A 20,647-nucleotide genomic window follows, 5' to 3' on the forward strand; every position below is an offset into this window, starting at 1 on the left:
AAGCAAGAATAATATTTTAAAATATAAATTACTTTGTTTATAAGATTTGATTATTGAGTCCTGCCATTTGTAATTTATGGATGAAATGTTGGATTTTCCAGTACAGAATCAGAGAAAATCATTTTGTTGTAAAAAGTAAATTATAAACTGCAGATAGGCATAGTTTGAATTCTTGTCCTTTCAGCTTTTATGCTGATTTTTTTTTTTTAAGTTACTCATTCTTGGTTTAGGACAGTAATGAATAAAGTAATGGACTTTCAGTTACACTATTAAGATAATTACATGGGAATAGTCTGTATTGCCCTCTATTGGTGATTGATAGTTATTTTCGACAAAATAATTGCTGCTATACATGTCATTTATATGTATTTAATAGTTGTATCAACCAGTATATTAAAAAAAAAAAAAAAACACTTTTAGAAATTGACCTAATCCATGTGGCCATTAATTGGCAAAAGGGGGAAAAGTGGAGATTTGGGCCTTCTTGATTTAATAGTTTTATTGACTAAGGTAGTATTAAAATACTTTTGCCTTTGATTAACTTTTATTTCATTTTGTTTTTTGTCAGAGCTCCACCTCAGATCAGGCGTCCCAATCGAGAAGTACGACCGCTGAGGAAAGAGATGCCAGGGGCAGGAGCCCGGGGACCCGTAGGGCGAGCGCACCCCATATCAAAGAGTGAGAAGCCCTCCACAAGCAGGGACAAGGACGGTAGAGCCAGAGGGAGAGAGGACAAGGCAAGGCTGTCTCTTTGTAACTGACATGAAGCCCATGACTTTTGGTGCATAGTAGAATTTTTGTTAGTTTTTCAGAGTACCCTGGTTTTGATGTAGAAGAGATTAAGAAAGGTCTGAATTAGAAAACCTAAGGGGCCTTTGTGCTGCAGAGGCCATTCTGCAATGCCAGTAACCTCAGAGGTATATTTAAAAACACATGCACACACACAAATATTTAGTAAAATGGATCTTTTGTAGAAATATTCAAAATAAAGTTTAAAAACTTAAAAACTAGATTTAAAAAATTATTCTAAATTAAAATGAATAATAAATGAGCCCTGGCCGGTTTGGCTCAGTGGTTAGAGCATCGACCTGCGGTCCAGAGAGACCCGGGTTCGGTTCCCGCTAAGGGCACGTACCTCGGTTGCAGTGTTTCCCCGGCCCTGGTTGGTCGTGCGGGTGGCAGCCACTCGATGTGTCCCTTTCACGTCGATGGTTCTCTCTCTTTCTTCCTCTCTCTCCCTCCCACTCTGTCTGAAGAAAACATGGAAAAATGTCCTTGGGTGAGGATAAAAAAAATAATAATAATAAATCAACTGTAGGGGAAGACTTATAAGGAAGTAGATGTATATACAGAGTGTGGCAAAAGTAGGTTTACAGTTGCTCATAAAAAATGATGTAATAATTAATAAATAATAATACAAGAACAAACTGTGTGTTTTGAACTCTCACAACTGTAAAACTACTTTTGCCCCACCCTGTATTCACAGAGTAAGATGACAGATACGATTTTACTACAGCTAAAAATTAAAAGAAATTCATTTAACTGTACATTTTTTAAATTAGAAAATGCCCTGTGATTATGGTTCACTGTATACATTTACTTTATCTAGGAAATTGATCAGTGAATAAACATAGTACTGGGTACAAATTCTCTATTGCCCATTAAATGGACTTCAGAAAAATGGGCTGAAGATAACCCTACAGAGTAAGGAGCGAGCCAGGGTGACCTGACACATCTTTTAGCCTTAAGACAAAAATAAATCTTTAGTGATAGCATTTCCCATTTTTATTGTGATGTCATACATGAATGATGATATTGAATTGCCACAAAGAAGTTTTATTATCGAGGGGTTAATTTACATGAGGACAAGAGAAATTATAGATCTTGCCCAAGATTCTCAGGATCTTTGGATTTTTAGTTTAGTGTTGCAAGTTGTATGATGGAGCAGCAGCAACAGATGGCACCCTTGCTTGAGCACACTGCACCTGTGCCATGCCCTTTTTGAAGCTTTTTACATATATTGGCTTATTTAATTCCTGTATATATCTGTGAACTCAGCATTATTTTCCTTGTTCTATGCATAAAGAAATTGAGGCATCGAAGTCATAACTGAAGGACATGGTAGAACTAGGATTTGAATTCTTAACTCTGATATCTGAGTTTTTAATCCTATACCAATACAGCCTCTTGTTTGAAAAGGCTTACAATCTTATTTTCATGTTTCATGAATACTTATTTCTTATAATAGTACCAGTTCATTTTCTGAGAATGATTAAAACCTTTTTTTCTGTTTTTTTTAATCCTCACCCGAGGACATTTTTCCATTTTTTGTTCAGATAGAGCGGGAGGGAGAGAGAGGAAGAGAGAGGAAGAGAGAGAGAGAGAAACATCGATGTGAAGGGACACATCGAGTGGCTGCCATCCGCACGACCAACCAGGGCTGGGGACAAACTGCAACCGAGGTACGTGCCCTTAGCGGGAACCGAACCCGGGTCTCTCTGTACCGCAGGCTGATGCTCCAACCGCTGAGCCAAACCGGCCAGGGCGGTCCAAGCTTTTTTAAAAATACTGTTTTTCAATAAGAATCATAGGCTAGTTTGTTACCTATTTACTTAACACACCTTAAGTGCATAGTTTGTGTAAGTCATGTTTCTAGGATGTAGGAATATAAACTTTAATAAAGTGGGACTCCTGGCCTCAAGCTGATTATTTTCTTATTGACTCTAGAGGTAGTCAGATAAATACATTAACCTTTACAGCTATATTTTTCAGTCTTATTTGAATGTACCTAAGAAATTTGGATATATTATTTTACTATTTAAGCCTAATATACATGGAAATAACAGATACATCTTTATTTTAAAAGAATAGTCTATGCAATATTAAGTAGCAGAAGAAATGTTTTTGTATTATTACCAAAAATAAATTTAATTCATTCAACTCCTATTCTCAAGTATTTTTAAGACTATGGCTTTATGGTTAATTAACTCTTAGTGAAATGAGCCGTGCTTCCATTATGATCTTATAATTAAAAGCTGTGTATGTTTTTAAATACAATTCAGATTAAAGTATGATAAATTATATTCATAGAATTAATTTAAAGTTATTAAACTTACAGGACTTTATTTCATTGAATTACATGTAACAAACAGCCATTTTTCAATACTTTTCTAATGACTAAATCTAGGGATATCTGAAATAGAAGGGTATTGTGGACTGGATTGGAGTATCCTTTGAGAGCTGTTGGTTGGTGATTATACATGTAAACAGTGACTTTAAAACTTTTTTTATTAAAGGAACATGCATAAATTGTAAGGATACTATTTGATGAATGATGATCAGCCAACCATCAGTATACTGGATAATGTTTAAACATAGTGCTATGAATATATAAAAATATAGTTATATGATTATATGCTTGTGTATACTAACTCATGATTTAAAATGAATTTATTACTTTGTATCATGGCCCACAGTTCACATACATATTCACATACAAGTTTATTATAAATTTGACTGATACAAAGGATGTGTAGCATGTAATTTATAAATAATAAAATATACAATACTCTGTATTATAAATTTTATAGTCAGTGGACTCTCACAGAATGCCTTTGCTCAGCTGTTTTGTTTTTTTTTAATCCTCACCTGAGGACACTTCCATATTTTGTTCAGATAGAGTGGGAGGGAGAGAGAGAGAGAGAGAAACATTGACGTGGAAGGGACACATCGAGTGGCTGCCACCCGCACGACCCAACCAGGGCCGGGGACAAACTGCAACCGAGGTACATGCCCTTAGCGGGAACTGAACCCAGGTCTCTCTGAACCACAGGCCAACGCTCTAACCGCTGAGCCAAACTGGCCAGGGCTGCTCAGCTGTTTTATCTGTAGCCAACCTGTGGCTGCAATGGATAGATGGATATGAGTGTAGTTCTGACATAAATGTTGGTTAATAATTTGTTTTGGTTAATGAGTAAGATAAAAGTAAAACAACAGAAACATGTTGGAACTTCACTCATACATCAATCACTTCAACAATTTTGATGAATCAGATAATTTTCAAATACTAGAAAAATATTTCCTTAATTTTTGTGCTAATTATAATCTAACAACTATAGAAATGAGACACTTTTAAGTTTCATCTGCATTATTAACATTTTCCTTAATTATTTATGTCTAGACAGTTAACAATAAGTCAAGCCCTGATTTGTAGCATTTGCTGATTTCTATGGTATAACTATTTCCACTATGACTCATTTCAGGCTACCCACATGATGAACTTGGTAGAGATGAGATGGGCAGTAGCCTACCATTCTGTAATGTTTCCACCATAACAATACAATAGACCAAAGTAACCTCCTGTGCATAGGTAATAGTTCAATAATGAGAAGTGAAGAGTTTTGAGTATTTATTACCTTTGTTTTTAATATTATTTATTCTAATTTTATATAATTTTATATAATTTTATTAATGGCTGTATTTCACAGCTGACTTATAAAATTCCTGAAAATTTAATAATCAGCTCTTACAAACCAGTAAGAGTCAGCTTGAGCACACCAGTGCATGTAGCCCCTGTAACTGATGTGTAATCCATGTAACTATCACTCAGAGGTCAAGGGCAGAGCACTTACCTCCTTAGAAGCCATATTCATGATCCCTCCAGACCCCTGCCACTTCCTTCCCAAAAGTAACCACTATTCTGATTTCAGATACCATAAATTAGTTGTGCCTATTTTGAAATTTTGTATATAGTTAACTCTTTCTTTCTTTCTTTTTTTTTTTTTTGGTGTGGCTTTTTGCTCAACATAGGTTGATGAGATTCTTCCATGCTATTGCATGTATCTGAAGTTTGTTTATTTTTATTAATATACAGTATTATGCCACATATTAATGGATATTTAGATTGCTTTTAGTTTGGAACTATTATTAGTGATGTTACTTTGGATAGTTTTATACTTCTCCTTTGGTGTTTACATGTAAGCATTTCTAGTGAGCATATACCTACGAGTAGAATAGATGGTTCATAGGATATGTATATGTTGAACTTTGGTAGATAACACCAGATAGATTTCCAAAGTGATTGTACAAAGTTCCACTCCTATCTGCAGAGTATGAAACTTCTAGTTGCTTTGCATTCTCACCAACACTTGATGTAGTCTGTCTCCTGTGGATATAATCAGATCTCATTGTGATTTTACCAGTGTATTAACTGTTATTATGTATTTACCTGGTAACATATGAGGTTGAAAGCTCTTTCATATGGTTATTGGCCATTTGTATTTTCAGTGACTCGTTTTTAAGAAATACCTTGTTCTGTTCTTTGGGTATTAAATTACTCCACAAATTATTTTTCTAATAGCAGCCAATTCATGTTATTGGTTTTTGCTTTTGCTTTGTTTATTACCTTATTGTATTAGATTAGAGTAGTAGTTACTTGCTGTTCTGTACCTAATTGTTTTACTTGTTTATGTATTGTGTTCCCTAACGTGGATGTATGTGCCTCATGAGGGCAGGGATTTTAGTCTGTCTGGGTCACAGTTATTCCCCAGTACTTAGAATAGTGCCTGGCACTTATAAAATGTTTGTGAATATTGTGGGAAGACCACATATGTAGATAAGTATGCAGAATGCGGTGCATTCATTATTTCAACGTAAGTGTATTTTGTATTAACCCTTCAGTGCAGGGCACAGCACTGAAATTAGGACGCACCATTTTTGCATTTATCAATCTGGTCTTTTATTTGTAAAATAATCAAGTCTTAGAGTGGGATGCAGTTTAGAACTCTTGTCTTATTTTTGCTGTGTGTGCTTCTCATACCGGGGTAGGAGTAGCTCGCAGTGTGCAGCAGGATGTCAGTGTGTACCAGGTAATTGAAAGCACTGATTCTGGATCCAGACTGCCTAGGAATCCGGCTGTGTATCCTGGAGCAATTTACTTAACCTCTTTGTACCTCAGTTCTCTTGTCTATGAGATTGAAATAATAAAGAGTACCTACCGCACAGGACCTTTAATGTGGTTATTGCATGTGCTGAGAACAGTGCCTGGCACAGCGTAGGCAGTGTACAAGTGTTAGCTATAAGGTAACAGGAAAGGGGGGATCTAACACAGACGTGATGCAGATCACTTATTTATTCATTTATTTATTTTAACTAATCTTTATTGTTGAATGTATTACTAATGTTCCTCACTTTTCCCCTATTGACCCCCTCCTCCCCACTCCTGCCACCCTCCTGCTTTCCCCACACGATTGTCTGTGTCCATTGGTTATGCATATATTCACATAAGTTTTTTGGTTTATTTCTTCCCACCCCCACCCCCACTTCCCTTTGAGGTTTGTCAGTCTAACAACCAATTTGTACTTAATCCCTTCACCTTTTTCACCCATTTTCCCAACCCCCTTCCCATCTGGCAACCAACAAAATGTTCTCTGTATCTATGAGAATGTTCCTGTTCTACTTGTTCATTTTGTTTGTAGATTCAATTCGATAGATACGTATTCATTGCCATTTTGTTTGTTCATATTTTTTATCTTTTTCTTCAAGAAGAACCTTCAACATTTCATATAATAATGGTTTGGTGGTGATGAACTCCCTTAGTTTTTTCTTGTCTGGGAAACTCTTTATATGGCCATTGATTCTAAGTGACAGCTTTGCAGGATAGAGTAATCTTGGTTGTAGGTTCTTGCTTTTCATCACTCTGAATATTTCTTGCCACTCCCTTCTGGCCTGCAAAGTTTCTTTTGAGAAATCAGCTGACAGTCTTATGGGAACTCCCTTATAGGTAACTGCTTTTCTCTTGCTACTTTTAAGATTCTCTCTTTGTCTTAAACCTTTTGCATTTTGATGATGATGTGTCTTGGTGTGGGCCTCTTGGAGTTCATCTTGTTTGGGATTCTCTGTGCTTCCTGGACTTGTATGTCTGTTTCCTTCACCAAGTTAGGGAAGTTTTCTATCTTTGTTGTTTCAAATAGGTTTTCAATTTATTGTTCTCTCTTTTCTTCTTGTACCCCCAAGATGCGAATGTTGGTACGCTTGAAGTTGTCCCAGAGGCTCCTTACACTATCCTCATTTTTTCGGATTCTTTTTTCTTTTTGCTGTTCTGATTTGGTGTTTTCTGCTTCTTTATATTCCAAATCAATGGTTTGCTTCTTGGCTTTACCTACTCTACTATTGAATCTGTGTAAATTATTCTTTATTTCAGTTAGTGCCTTCGTCATTTCTGACTGGTCCTTTTTTATGCTTTTGAGGCCCTCACTAAGTTCACTGAGCATGCTTATAAGCAGTGTTTTGAACTCTGCATCTGTTAGGTTGCTTATCTCCATTTCGCTTAGTTCTTTCCCTGGAGTTTTGTTCTGTTCTTTTATTTGGGACCTGTTTCTTTGTCTCCTCATTTTAGCTGCCTCCCTGTGTTTGTTTCTGTGTATTACTTAACGAGAGGTATGGGGCTCGCTGAGACCAGATGCTGCCTGTTTGAAAGAATTTAGGAAAACCTGAAGCAGGATCTAAGACAGGTCAATCCTATGGTAAAGCAACTGGGAACAGCTTGGGTGGGCCTGAAAGTTGGGTGGGGCGGGGCCTAGGGAATCACCAGGGTGGGGCAAATCGTGTGAGCCAGGTTGCTGGAGTCCCAGATGTGGCGGGGACAGCTGTCTGCCGCCCCAGGGAAGGGCTCACCAAAGGAACAAAAGCCTCTGACAGCAAGTCTGTCCAGAAGAAAGCTGCCTCTCCAGTCCTCGTTCCAATGCCAAACAACTCAGTTCTTCCCCATATGTTTCTGGTGCCTTTCAAGCTGCCTCCCCCTGGCTGGAGCCTGGAGGGAGTGAGTCTGAGTCCATCCCTGTGCGGGCCCTTCAAGAAGAGCTGCCTGGGTCTCCCACAGCCTCAGCCTCAGTTCCCAGTGGTTTTACAGCCAGAATTGATGGGGATTCTCTTCCTGGCACTGGCCTGACTAGCTCAGGCCAGTGTGGGATGGGGACCCCTCAGTCCTCAAGGAGGACCTTCCCAGCCAAGGAATTCTCCTGATTTTTATCCGCCACACGTGGGTGTGGGACCAGCCCGTCTGCCTCCAGCCCGTCTGCCTCCACCCCTCCTACCAGTCTGGATGTGGCTGCTTCCTTAATTCCGTAGTTGTAGGACATCCATTCAGCTTGATTTCAGGTGGTTTTGAATGATGGTCGTTCTGTAGTTTAGTTGTAACTTTGATTTGATTGTGGGAGGAGGTGATACCGTTTTTACCTGGGCCGCCATCTTGACCAGGAGTCCAGATCACTTTTTTAACAAATAAAGAAACGATGAGATTTTCAAGAAATTTTGTATGTGCTTTGGGCTATTTTTTTTTCTTTATTACTTTTAGAGACAAAGGAAGGGAGAGAGAGATAGAAACATCAATGAGAGAGAACATCGATTGGCTGCCTCCTACATGCCCCGCACTGGGGATTTGTCCTACAACCTGGGCATGTGCCCTGACTGGAATTGAACCTGTGACCTCTTGATGCATGGGTTGATGCCCAACCAGTGAGCCACGCCAGCCAGGCTGCTTTGGGCTATTGAATTCAGAAAACTGGTGAATAAGTGGGCAAGTGGAGGCAGTGGCTTTATAGAAAGAACCGAGGGTCAGCTATAATTAGGGCTATACATCCCTGGTTGGTAATATAAACCACTGGCCCACAGTGGTTTTTATTACTAAGCAGCCTGAAATTTTGATGTTGGGTAGCTCACTACCTAACAAGAGAGATGAGTCTTTGTTGGACAGAGCTCATTGTTAGAAAATTCTTTTATTGATCTGAAATTTACTTCTTCTGTTGCTTTATATTGGTCCGGGTTCTTTCCTTTGGAGGAATATAGGGTAAATAGAGGTAAATAGGTTAGTTGGTTATATTGCTTCATTAGCACTTTCTTCTTCACCTTAAATGTCTCTGGTATCTTTGGTGCTTCTTAATTTGAACCCTTTATCATCCTCCAGCCTTCTCTGGGTATAATTTGCTTGTCAGTATTTCTCTTGAAATGCAAGACTGGCTAGTGACTGGCCACGTTGTACTTCACGTGCCGATGTTAGAAGTACACAGTGAAATGAAAAAAACCACTAGATTTTTAGGCCAACTGTGTCATTAATTAACTCTATAATATTGTTTAGTCACTAACTTTAGCATCATTTTCCTCAAATAGAATGATTAAAATATTAATGGATGATCATTAGCAAACCTTTCTTGATATGAGTAATTTAGATAATAGTAAAAAGAAGCTAAAATATTTTGCTTTAATGAGAAAAAAACACACCAGTCTTTATGCTAAATATCAAATTCTTGCCAGTGTTGTCCTTATTGTCAATTAATATGAAAATCTAAGCAAAGGGCTCGAAGATCATTTCAGTGACATTGCAGTTAATATTATTAGTGTAAACTGTATAGGTAATATCTTGAGCAAGATTAGCTTTATTGCCTAAAAAATGTTTCTTTTAGGGATTGCAGTTACTCCAGCTGGTTAACTGCAATCTCGATTATTTATATTTGAGATCCCTATTCCAATTTATCTGAATATTTATTATGAAGGATAATTGTCACCCATTTTGTTGATTTCCCAATTTAAACAAATTAATTACTTATTATTAGTTTTCCTAATTCATTTTTAAAAGTAACATCACCATTTTGATTTGAAAAGGTCTCTTGAATCTTTGAACTTAATTTTTTTTGCAATATTTTTAAATTATTATTTTATTTATTATTATTATTTTAAAATATATTTTTTATTGATTTTAAAGGAGGAAGGGCGACAGAGAGATAGAAACATCAATGAGAGAGTAACATTGATCGACTACCTCCTGCCCGCACTCCCCTCCCCACCCCCACTCCTGCCGCCTGGGGATCGAGCCTGCATCCTGGGCATGTGCCCTGACCGGGAATTGAACCGGAACCTCTTGGTGCACAGGACTACACTCAGCCAACTGAGCTACGCTGGCTGGGCTTTGGACTTAACTTGTATTCACGTCTTATCTCTACCACTGAGGATCTTTGGATTCTTGGGTTTGTTGATTGACTGGCTTACTCCTATGTTTCCTCTGGATGGAAGAGGCCTGGCCTTTAGTACAGCAACAGCCTCTTATTTCTTTCCTTCTAGTCTTCCGTCCACCCATTTTTCTATACAGCACCCAAAGGGTCATATATAAATGTAAAGATCCTGTCTTTTCCCTGCTTATTATGTTTCAAAAATTTCCCCATGCACTCAGAATAAATCCATACCCTGTGGACTGTGGGGGCCCAGGTGAGCTGGCCTCTTCCTGTCTTTCCAGCCTATTCCTTCTAGCACATGGATCACTCAGTGTTTTCATGGCACTTCACAGTTGATAATTCTGTGTGATTTGGGTTTACTTGTTCCTTATTTCCTTCACTATTTAGATACTCAATGGGGGCAGATAAGGTATTTTCACTCACTTATTTAAAACTTAATGCTCAATAAAATGTGCTGGGCATAGATGCTCATGTATTTATTGTTCTTAAAATTCTATGATTCCCACTACTTTCAGAGAGTGTACAGCTGTTCCTTTCCCGTGGTAGTATTTACAGGTCCTCCCTACCACTTGAATATTTATAACAAAATGGCTATGTGCTTACATTTTTTTAATACTAATTTTTTACAAGTCTCAAATTATAGTGTCATATGAAGGCTGGTTAAGTCCCAGATATATCAGGTTTGGTTACATTCTTTAGTTGATTTATTTCTAAAAAGCTTTAAAATGATTACAGAGGGTTCCCAGTGATGTATTCAAATATGACTTTGTAGCCTTGGCCTATGTGTATTATAAAATGTAATTCTAGGCTGAGATTTTTTAAAATTTGTTGATATTTGTTGTGTAGATATGCCAGAAATTTACTCCTTTTAATAATGTCAGTACTGGTGTATGTCAGCTGAAATAGAAGACTTTTTCTGAAAATTTAGTTTAAATCTGTAGCGATGATGCTACCCAGAAACAGTAAATTATTCATTTTTTGGTCAAGTCAGTAAGTACTGTTTGGTGATTTACCTGGTGGCTTAAAGAGCATCTGCCAAAGGGAGCCATTTAGTCCCCTCTTAGCTGTGGTTTAGCTCTATGAAGTGTGTACGCTAATGAGGTTCATCCTGTTCTCTCTCTTCAGATTAAGGTTAGGAAACTGACTCATTTTTTATTTATTTTCGTACCATTTTCCCCTTTTATTTTTGTATTAGACAGTGACAGTGAGGCTGAAGCGTGTATGTCTGGGGCGGGGGAGGGGTATTTGGATCTGTCTGCTGAAGCATTTCCAGTGGTTGAACTCTCTCTGGCAACTGAGCATGTTTCATTTTAAAGCTTTTCAAAGTTCAGTAAATCTTGGCAAAACCCCAAAGAAACTTTAGCATATACTTCTTTTTTATTTTTATTATTATTTTTTTATCCTCACCCAAGGATATTTTTGCATTTATCTTCAGATAGAGAGGGAGGGAGAGAGGGAAGGAGAGAGAGAGAGAGAAACATCAATGCAAGAGAGACACATCGAGTGGTTGACACCCACACGACCCCAACCGGGCCCAGGGACAAACCGCAACCAAGGTACATGCCCTTAGCCGGAACTGAACCCAGGACTCTCTGGACCGCGGGCCGACACTCCAACCACTGAGCCAAACTGGCCAGGGCTATACTTCTTTCTTAAAGCTACCATATTATTAGATAAAGAATTTAGATAGGTATATTGCTTTGTCTTAATAAACCTATTTAAAAAGGTCCTTTTACCATTGTCACAATGACTTTATGATGTGGCCCGAGGACTTTATTAGGAAGAAACTGAATCCTGAAGGGGTACTTACAGCAAGAGGGGAAAAACCTCATGAGATACAGTTCAGACCCAGCTCTTCTCTGTGCGCAGCCTCCTTCTTGAATGCTTTGGAGGATGTAGTAGTCAGGCCGTACACAACCCACTCTCAGGCTTCACGCTGGCTCAGCCAGGCGCCAGGCGGTCTGATGCTGGGGAAGGCGTGGGCTTTTCCCATGCCCGAATTAAAGTCTGAGTCGGGAAGACGCGAATTAAAACCTCTACTCTGACATTTAATAATTGTGAACTTGACGAAGCTATTTAATCTTTTTGAGTCCCAGTTCCTTATCTGTAAAAGTAAGGATAGTAATGTCTACCTTATAGTTGTATTAAATGAGGTAATATATTAGATTTCTTGCTATGTAGTAAGCTTTTAATAAATGAATTTCTTTCTTCCTCTGTTAATATTCTCAATATGTTCTGGTGGGAATCCCTTGCACCCACCAAATCAGAGGTATTTTTCAATGATTATTTTAGTGTTAACTATAGCTTTGAAGAAGTGTGTAGTAAAGCAGGCCAGTTCATCTGTTTCTGATTAATTAAAAAGGAGAGGATGACATTTAGATAATGAAAAAACACTATCTTAAAGTAACCAAAAAATAATTTTTAAATAATTACATTATATATTTTATAGCTTAATGATGCTAATTAAAATTATGTTGCTATTGACCAGTACTTTTTTTATACCTGTCTCCAGGGAAGGAAAAATATGCAAGATGGTGTGAGTGATGGTGAAATTCCAAAATTTGATGGTGCTGGATATGATAAGGATCTAGTGGAAGCCCTAGAGAGAGATATCGTGTCCAGGAATCTTAGCATTCATTGGTTAGTGTCTTTTAAGTTCTTGAATTAAAGTAGCAGAGAAGACAAGTTATAGGTTGGCTTGGTTTGAGTCTTCTCTTTTAACCATGAATCTGTTTATGATTTCATCCATAATATGAGTATATGGAATTGATAGGACAGCCGTTTTTTCAGAATACAACCAAGACACTTTAACATGTTAATTTGATGTTGACGTAACTGACAGAGGTTGTTAATTGAATAACAACCTCTAATAAATAACTGGAATGTTATCTGATCATTGATCACATTTTATGTGGAAGAATTAGAATAATGTTCTTAATATAAGAATAATTTCATAAGTAAAAAAAGAAAGGAATTAGTATTGACCATCAGTCAGAGGCAGCCTTGAATAAACACGAAACTTTGCTGTTTTTACAAAGGGATGACATAGCAGATCTGGAAGAAGCTAAGAAGTTGCTGAGGGAAGCTGTTGTTCTTCCAATGTGGATGCCTGACTTCTTCAAAGGTATTAGAAGGCCGTGGAAGGTGAGAATTTATTAAAATAATATAGGTATGGAAATGTTGCTTGCATGATAACGAAAGACAGCATTGTCGTTTTTATATGTGTTTATAAATGCAGTTTGTAAAGGTCAGGGGAGGTTTGTATGTACCCCAAATTCCTGGACTTGAATTTGCATTTGAGTTGTACAGCCTCTGCATGGCAGGAGAGGGATTTGGAGTGTTGAAACTGTAGTCTTTAATTATGTCACTTCACTCAGGGTTGCTCAGCTAGAGATTCATTTAAATAATTTTCTAGATGTCTGTTTCTGTTAATAGTTAACACACAAATTAAAAGTAATCAAACATAGTCTTACAGAATAAGAGTTTGATCAAATAAATACCTTTCTAAAAGTTGGCATGTTCTTCACTAAGTATTTTGATCACTTCATCTAGACTTGGTCTAAATCTCAGACATAATCAGAATGTGTGTTCCTTGTCATCTTACCCTCTGCCTTAGAGTTCAAAGTCTGCCCAGATGATTTCATTCACAAGTGGAATTTAGTGAAAAAACCGAACTACCAAGCAAAATAGAGACAAACGCATAGATAGAGAGCAGGGAGACAACTCTGATGGGGGTAGAGGATGTTGGCAGAGAAAGAGATTGAGCAAAAAAGAAAGAGAGAACTTTTTTTGGTACGTGCCCCTAGCAGGAACCAAACCTGGGACTCTGGTCTGCAGGCCGACGCTCCAGCCGCTGACCCAAACCGGCCAGGGCGAGAGAGCTTATTGACATGGAGGACAGTTTGGTGATTGCGGGGAGGATGGAGGATCGGTGGAGGTAGAAGAAGTCATAGGCAGGATAAATAGTGATGGAATAAATTTTTTTAAAATGTCTTCCCAGAACTAGTTCCTCCTAAGTCCAGTGTTTTCCTGTTAGCATATTGAAAAACCCTACCAACAGCTGCTGCCTGAAATTTTCTTCTTAACATAGGCAGAGTCTTCCTTTACTCTCACCGGTAGAGTGCAATGAAAGCGTGGTCTTACTTTGCCCTCCTGAATGAGCTGGGAAGGTCTATTTCTCTTCTCAGTCCCTGTTCCTATTTGTTTACACAAGTAGCTGGGGCACCCATAGCATTTCGATAGCCTCTCACAACTTAAATACTTTTATAGACTGTTATAGATTTACCTAATTTGGGGAACATATTACCATATATTTTTACTTTATTATAACTTATAAAACAGTACTTAAAAGAGACAATAAGGTTTTAAAATAGGTATTTAAAGTAGATTTAAAATAGCTGTAGTGGTAGGTGTAACCTACCTGCATGAGGAGCCCTGTGAGTTTTTAGCAGAAGCGGGGTTTGCAAATGTGGACAATCCCTTTGGCAGCATTATGGAGGATAGATCGGAGATGCATAGATTGCATAGAGATGAGGAGTCTGATCAGGAGGCTGTTTCAGCAATCTAGCCAAATAACGAGGACCGGCACTAAGGCATTTGTTATTGGGCTAGTGAACAGATGGGTCAGTTTATGAGAGGTATTTAGGAAATATGTGATAGCATTATGGCTGATAGTTTATAGCTTGAATTGAAGGAGTATGCAGTTACTTCTGTGACCCACAGCTCAAAATTGGTCCAAACTTTACAAGTTAAGGGCAGTTTTCACAAGACTGTCCTACTTGAGATGATAGCTGCAAACTTGGGAGTCCCCAGGTCACCCTTACTTCTGACCAGCTGTCTATAAATTTGGGGCTTCTCTCTACCCCTTCGGGTTCAGTAATTCTCTATAAAGATTCACAGAACTTAGGAAAGCATTATACTTAAGATTACAGTTTTATAGCAAAAGGAAGTCTTTCAGAGTTAGCCAAAGGATAGAATACATAGGGCAAGATCTGGGATGATGCTGAAAGTAAAGCTTCTCTGTGGAGTCAGGATGCTTTACCCTCCTAGCACATGTATGTGTGACAATACATAGAGTATTGCCAACAGGGAAGCTCACCCAAGCTTCGGTGTCCAGTTTTTATTGGGGTTTTATTACATGGTCATGATTTATTAAATCATTGTTCATGTGTCTCAGTCTCCAGTCCCACCTTCTTCTCCCCAAGCCCCAACCCTCTAATAACATGGTTCATTTTCTAGCAAAGCCAGCGCCCATCCTGAGTCATCTCATTAGCATAAGCTATAGGGGCCCACCATGTGTCACCTCATTATCATAAAATGTCCAGGGCTCAACATGGACAATAAAGGCACTCCTGTCAGTTGGGAAATTCCAAAGATTTAGAGTCTCCCTCCCAGGAACTGGGGTAAAAGGCTAACCAAATGATTTATTATATAGGGTACAATGTTGGAAATCGAGAAAAGGAACAGGTTTAAATAGAAACAAATTATAGTTTAGGTAAATGATCAGCAGGTAATTGGAAATAGAGGTCTGGACTTTAGGATAGAGTTTGAGTTAAAATTGTGAGATATAAGTGGTGGTTGAAATATGTGTGTAGATGAAATTGTTCAAAGAGTTTATTATAAAGGGAAAAGCACGAAAGACTTAGAATTGCTTTGGGACTGTAAAAGGCAGGGTGAAGAGGAGACCTTAAGACATGGAAAATAGTCATGATGGAGAAGTATCAGGAAAGAGCAGTGTCACAGAATCAACCCAGGGAGGAAAGGGTTTCAGGAAGAAGGGAATAAATACCAAGTATCAGCAACATCAAAGGTCAGAGAGAGAGAAAGAACATGTGAGTTGAGAAGTGAGTGGTAGATTAGTAAATTAGATATTTTCAGTGAAGTAGTAGAGGCAAAAGCCAGATTGTAGCTCATGAAAAAAGCAATAATAAGCTTAAACCATTTATTTAAGAAGGTAAACTGAGAAGGGAAGGAGAGGTGGACAGTACAGTAGCTAGAGGATTTGTAGAGTTAAGCAAAGGATTATTAAAAAATGGGACAGATTTAAGTATGTTTGTATACCAGCGGGATAGAACCAATAGAGAAGGTAATCAAAGGAGTAATATCATGAAGAGGTCAGAAGTATAAGTACTGTACTATACCTTAGTATGGGAAAAGGGAGGGGCCATTAGAAAGAGAAGTATGAACTTGGCTATAGCTGTGCCTATACCTTTAGTTGTTTTTGTAGTTTTCATGTACAGTTACAAGCTCCCTTTAAAGCACAAAGTTTTTAATAAAACTAGTGTTTTAAATCCTGGTGATCCCTGGTTATCCTGGTGATCCCTGGTTGTTCTGTGTGTTCACATTCTATAGCTAGTTTCTGAATTTAGCTTCTGAAACTTTGACATGCACATAGTTTTCAAGGGTTAAATCCCCAGCTTACTAAACTAAATCAACAAGTGGGTCAGATTTCCTTTTGAGATCACTAACTATTATGCAAAAGAAACATGGTGTTAACTGTGACCTGAGCTCCCATTAGAAGTGGCTAGTGAAGTAAGTGTTTAAGAATATTATTAGTCCTCTGAACCTCTATTTGCCAACACACTGGACAACCTGGGTGAAATGTACAAATTCCTAGAAACATACACTCTGCCAAAATCCAATCAGAAAGAAATAGAAAACCTGAATGGGCCAAGAACAACTGATGAAATTGAAGCAGTAATTAAAAAAACAAAAACAAAAATCCCCAAAACAAACACCTCCCAGCAAACAAGAGCTCTGGTCTGAGATGGCTTCACAAGGGAGTTTTACCAAACATTCAAAGAAGAATTAACACAAATCCTCCACAAACTATTCCAAAAAACTCAGGGGGAGGGAAGCTCTTTTTTACGAGGCCAGAATTATCCCTAATTCCAAAGCCAGATAAAGACACTATAATGAAAGAAAATTATAGGACAATATATATCCCTGATGAACATAGATGCTAAAATTCTCGACAAAATACTAGCAGATAGAATTAGAATCAGCAATTCATTAAAAAGATCGTACACCATGACCAAGTGGGATTTGTTCCAGGGATGCAAGGATGGTTCAATATTTGCAAACCAATAAATATGATATACCACATAAACAAAATGAAAGATTAAAATCATATCAATAGATACTGAAAAAGTATTTGACAAAATTCAGCACCCATTTATGATAACTCTCAGCAGAGTAGGGATAGAGGGATCATACCTCAATATAATAAAGGCCATATATGACAAACCTATAGATAGCATCATACTCAGTGGGCAAAAACTAAAAGCATTTCCCTTAAGATCAGGAACAAGACAGGGATGTCCATTTTCACCATTCTTTTTCAGCATAGTACTGGAAGTTGTAGCCACAGCAATCAGACAAAAAGAAGAAATAAAAGGCATCCAAATTGGAAAGAAGGAAATGAAACTGTAATTTGCAGATGATATGATATTGTACATAGAAAACCCTAAAACTCCACCAAAAAACTGCTAGATCTAATAAATAAATTTGACTAAATAGCAGGATACAAAATTAACACCTGGAAATTGATGGCATTTTTATACACCAATAATGAATCCTCAGAAAGAAAAACTAAAAAAAAAAAAATCTCATTTATCATTGCAACAGCAACAAAAATAAGATACCTGGGAATAAACTTAAGCAAGGAGGTAAAGACCTGTTTTTGGAAAACTATAGGACATTGAACAAGGAAATACAGAAAGACATAAAAAAGTGGAAGCATATACTGTGTTCATGGATTGAAAGAGTCAACATCATTAAAATGTGCATACTACCCAGAGCAATCTACAGATTTAATGCAATCCATATTAAAATACTAACAGCATATTTCACAGAGCTAGAACAAATATTCCAAAAATGTATGTGGAATCAGAAAAGACCCCAAATAGCCACAGCAATCTTGAGAAAGAGGAGCAAAGTTGGAGAGATCACAATGTGAGGAGTCAAGCTATACTACAAAGCCATTGTAATCAAAACAGCCTGGTAATGGCATAAGAACAGGCATATAGATCAATGGAACAGAACAGAGACCCCTGAAATTGACTAATGTCAATATGGCCAATTAATATTTGACAAAGGAGGTAAGAGCATACAATGGAGTAAAGATAGTCTATTCCATAAAAGATGTTGGGGAAATTGTTCAGGTACATGCAAAAAAATGAAACTAGACCACCAACTTGTGTACACCATACATAAGGATAAACTCAAAATGGATAAAAGACTTAAATGTAACTCATGAAACCACAATAATCATAGAAGGAAACATAGGCATATAATCTCAGACATCTCATATAGCAGTATTGTAACCAATACATTGCCTAGGGCAAAGGAAACAAAGGGAAAAATTAACAAATGGAACTCCATCAAAATAAAAAGCTTCTGCACAACAAAAGAAACCATCAACAAAATGAAAATATGTATAGGAGAACATATTTTCCAATGATATCTGGTAAGGATTTAATTTCCAAAATATACAGGGAACTCATACACCTCAACACCAGGAAGACAAACAATCCAATTAAAAAATTGATTGGACCTAATAGGCTGTTCTCCAAAGAGGATGTACAGATGGCCAATAGACACATGAAAAAATGTTCAACATCACTAATCATCAGAGAGATGCAAATTAAAACTACAATGAGGTATCACCTCACACCTGTTAGAATGGCTACATCAATAAATCGACAAACAAAACAAGTGCTTCTACGGATGTGGAAAAAAGGGAATCCTAATACACTGCTGGTGGGGATGCAGACTGGTACAGCCACCGTGGAAAATAGTATGGAAGTTCCTCAGAAAACTGAAAATGGATCTGCCATTTGATCCAGTGATTCCACTTCTGGGAATATATCCTGAGAACCCCGAAACACCAATCAAAAGGAATATATGTACCTCTATGTTCATAACAGCACTATTTATAATAGTTAAGATCTGGAAACAGCCCAAGTGCTCATCAGTAAAGAGTGGATTAAAAAACTGTGGTAGCCCTGGCCAGTTTGGCTCAGCGGTTAGAGCGTCGGCCTGCGGTCCGGAGAGACCCGGGTTCGGTTCCCGCTAAGGGCACGTACTTCGGTTGCAGTTTGTCCCCAGCCCTGGTTGGTCGTGCGGGTGGCAGCCACTCGATGTGTCACTTCACGTCGATGTTTCTCTCTCTGTCTCCCTTCCTCTCTCTCCCTCCCACTCTATCTGTACAAAAAATGGATAAATATCCTCGGGTGAGGATAAAAAAAAACCCAAAACTGTGGTACATTTACACAATGGAATACTCTGTGGCTGTAAAAAAAAAAAAGAAGTATCTCTTACGCTTTGAGACAGCATGGATGGACCTGGAGACTATTATGCTAAGTGAAATAAGTCAGAGAAAGACAAATATCACATGATTTTACTTATAGGTGGAATCTAATGAACAAAATAAACTGACGAACAAAATAGGTTTACAAGTGTGGATACATGGAACAGAATAACAGATCTTGGTGCGGGTATTAGGTGGTAGGGGACTGGAAGAAATTAACCAAAGAATATCTATGCATGTTGCATAACCCATGGACACACAGAATAGCACAGGAAAGGCTTAGGGTGGGGCAGTGGTGGGGTGGAGGGAGACAAGAGAGAAAATGGGAGACATCTGTAATACCATCAACAATAAAGTAAATTTTAGAAAATACCAAAACTTCAAATAAATAGAAAAACATTAAAGTGGGAAAAAAAGAATCTATTGGTCTTCAAAACTAGAGGATTAGTGTCCTCAAATAAGTTTTACTCCTCATTGATTTATTTTTATGGAATTATCCTTCTGTTTATTTTCAAAGGTGAGAAGTAACTGCAATTTAGTTTTTAGTCTATATTTAGTGGCTCTTTCATCAGTAACAGTGTTTTATGTAAACTATTATCTAGCACATTAAACTGATAAAATGCTAGCTCATTTGATTGTTTGAATCACCACTAGATTTTAGTTACTCTATTAACTGATAAATGGATCTTTATTTTTATTAAAAGATGTATATTATGCCCTGGCCGGTTTGGCTCAGCGGTTAGAGCATCGGCCTGCGGTCCGGAGAGACCCGGGTTCGGTTCCTGCTAAGGGCACGTACCTTGGTTGCAGTTTGTCCCCGGCCCTGGTTGGGTCATGTGGGTGGCAACCACTCGATGTGTCACTTTCACGTCGATGTTTCTCTCTCTCTCACTCCCTCCCACTCTATCTGAACAAAATATCAAAAAATGTCCTCGGGTGAGGATAAAATAAATAAATAAAATAAAATAAAATAAAAAATAAAAAAAAAGATGTATATTATAAGTGTGTTGTGGAAGATAGGTTTGTTGTCTTGTTTTCATTTTGTTTATACAGATCAGTCACTTTTAAGTGGTATCTAAGACTATGCGTATTTATCTTCTGCCAGATTTAGGAAAATTGGGTAGGTTCTTTCTAAATGTATCAGAAGATTCCATGTTGTCTAAGCTCTTTGTTAGCCCATCTCTGATTATCTCTGATTTGAGACGTTTTATGAAATCATTCTTCATTTCTTTCTGTCTATAAAATGATACAGGACAATTTCCTTGTATTTTAATAGCTGGCCGACATTTTATAAGAAAGCATTTAATCTGATAAATTATTTACTACATCTTTT

At 37.7% G+C, this 20,647-nt stretch overlaps 1 protein-coding gene across 6 annotated transcripts in view; it reads left to right on the top strand.

The window, feature by feature from the left end:
• The window catches only part of KATNAL1 (katanin catalytic subunit A1 like 1), a 103,855-nt gene that overhangs the window by 60,026 nt on the left and 23,182 nt on the right, over nucleotides 1-20,647 (top strand). For all 6 annotated transcript variants that reach the window (XM_036252437.1, XM_036252439.1, XM_036252436.1 and 3 more), the window contains exons 4-6: nucleotides 569-737; nucleotides 12,517-12,644; nucleotides 13,043-13,148. In XM_036252437.1, coding sequence (XP_036108330.1) covers nucleotides 569-737; nucleotides 12,517-12,644; nucleotides 13,043-13,148 — 403 coding nt within the window. The remainder of the gene's footprint in view (nucleotides 1-568; nucleotides 738-12,516; nucleotides 12,645-13,042; nucleotides 13,149-20,647) is intronic.

This window comes from Molossus molossus, unplaced genomic scaffold (genome assembly GCF_014108415.1).
Source record: "Molossus molossus isolate mMolMol1 unplaced genomic scaffold, mMolMol1.p scaffold_m16_p_10, whole genome shotgun sequence".
Taxonomy (NCBI): Eukaryota; Metazoa; Chordata; class Mammalia; order Chiroptera; family Molossidae; genus Molossus; species Molossus molossus.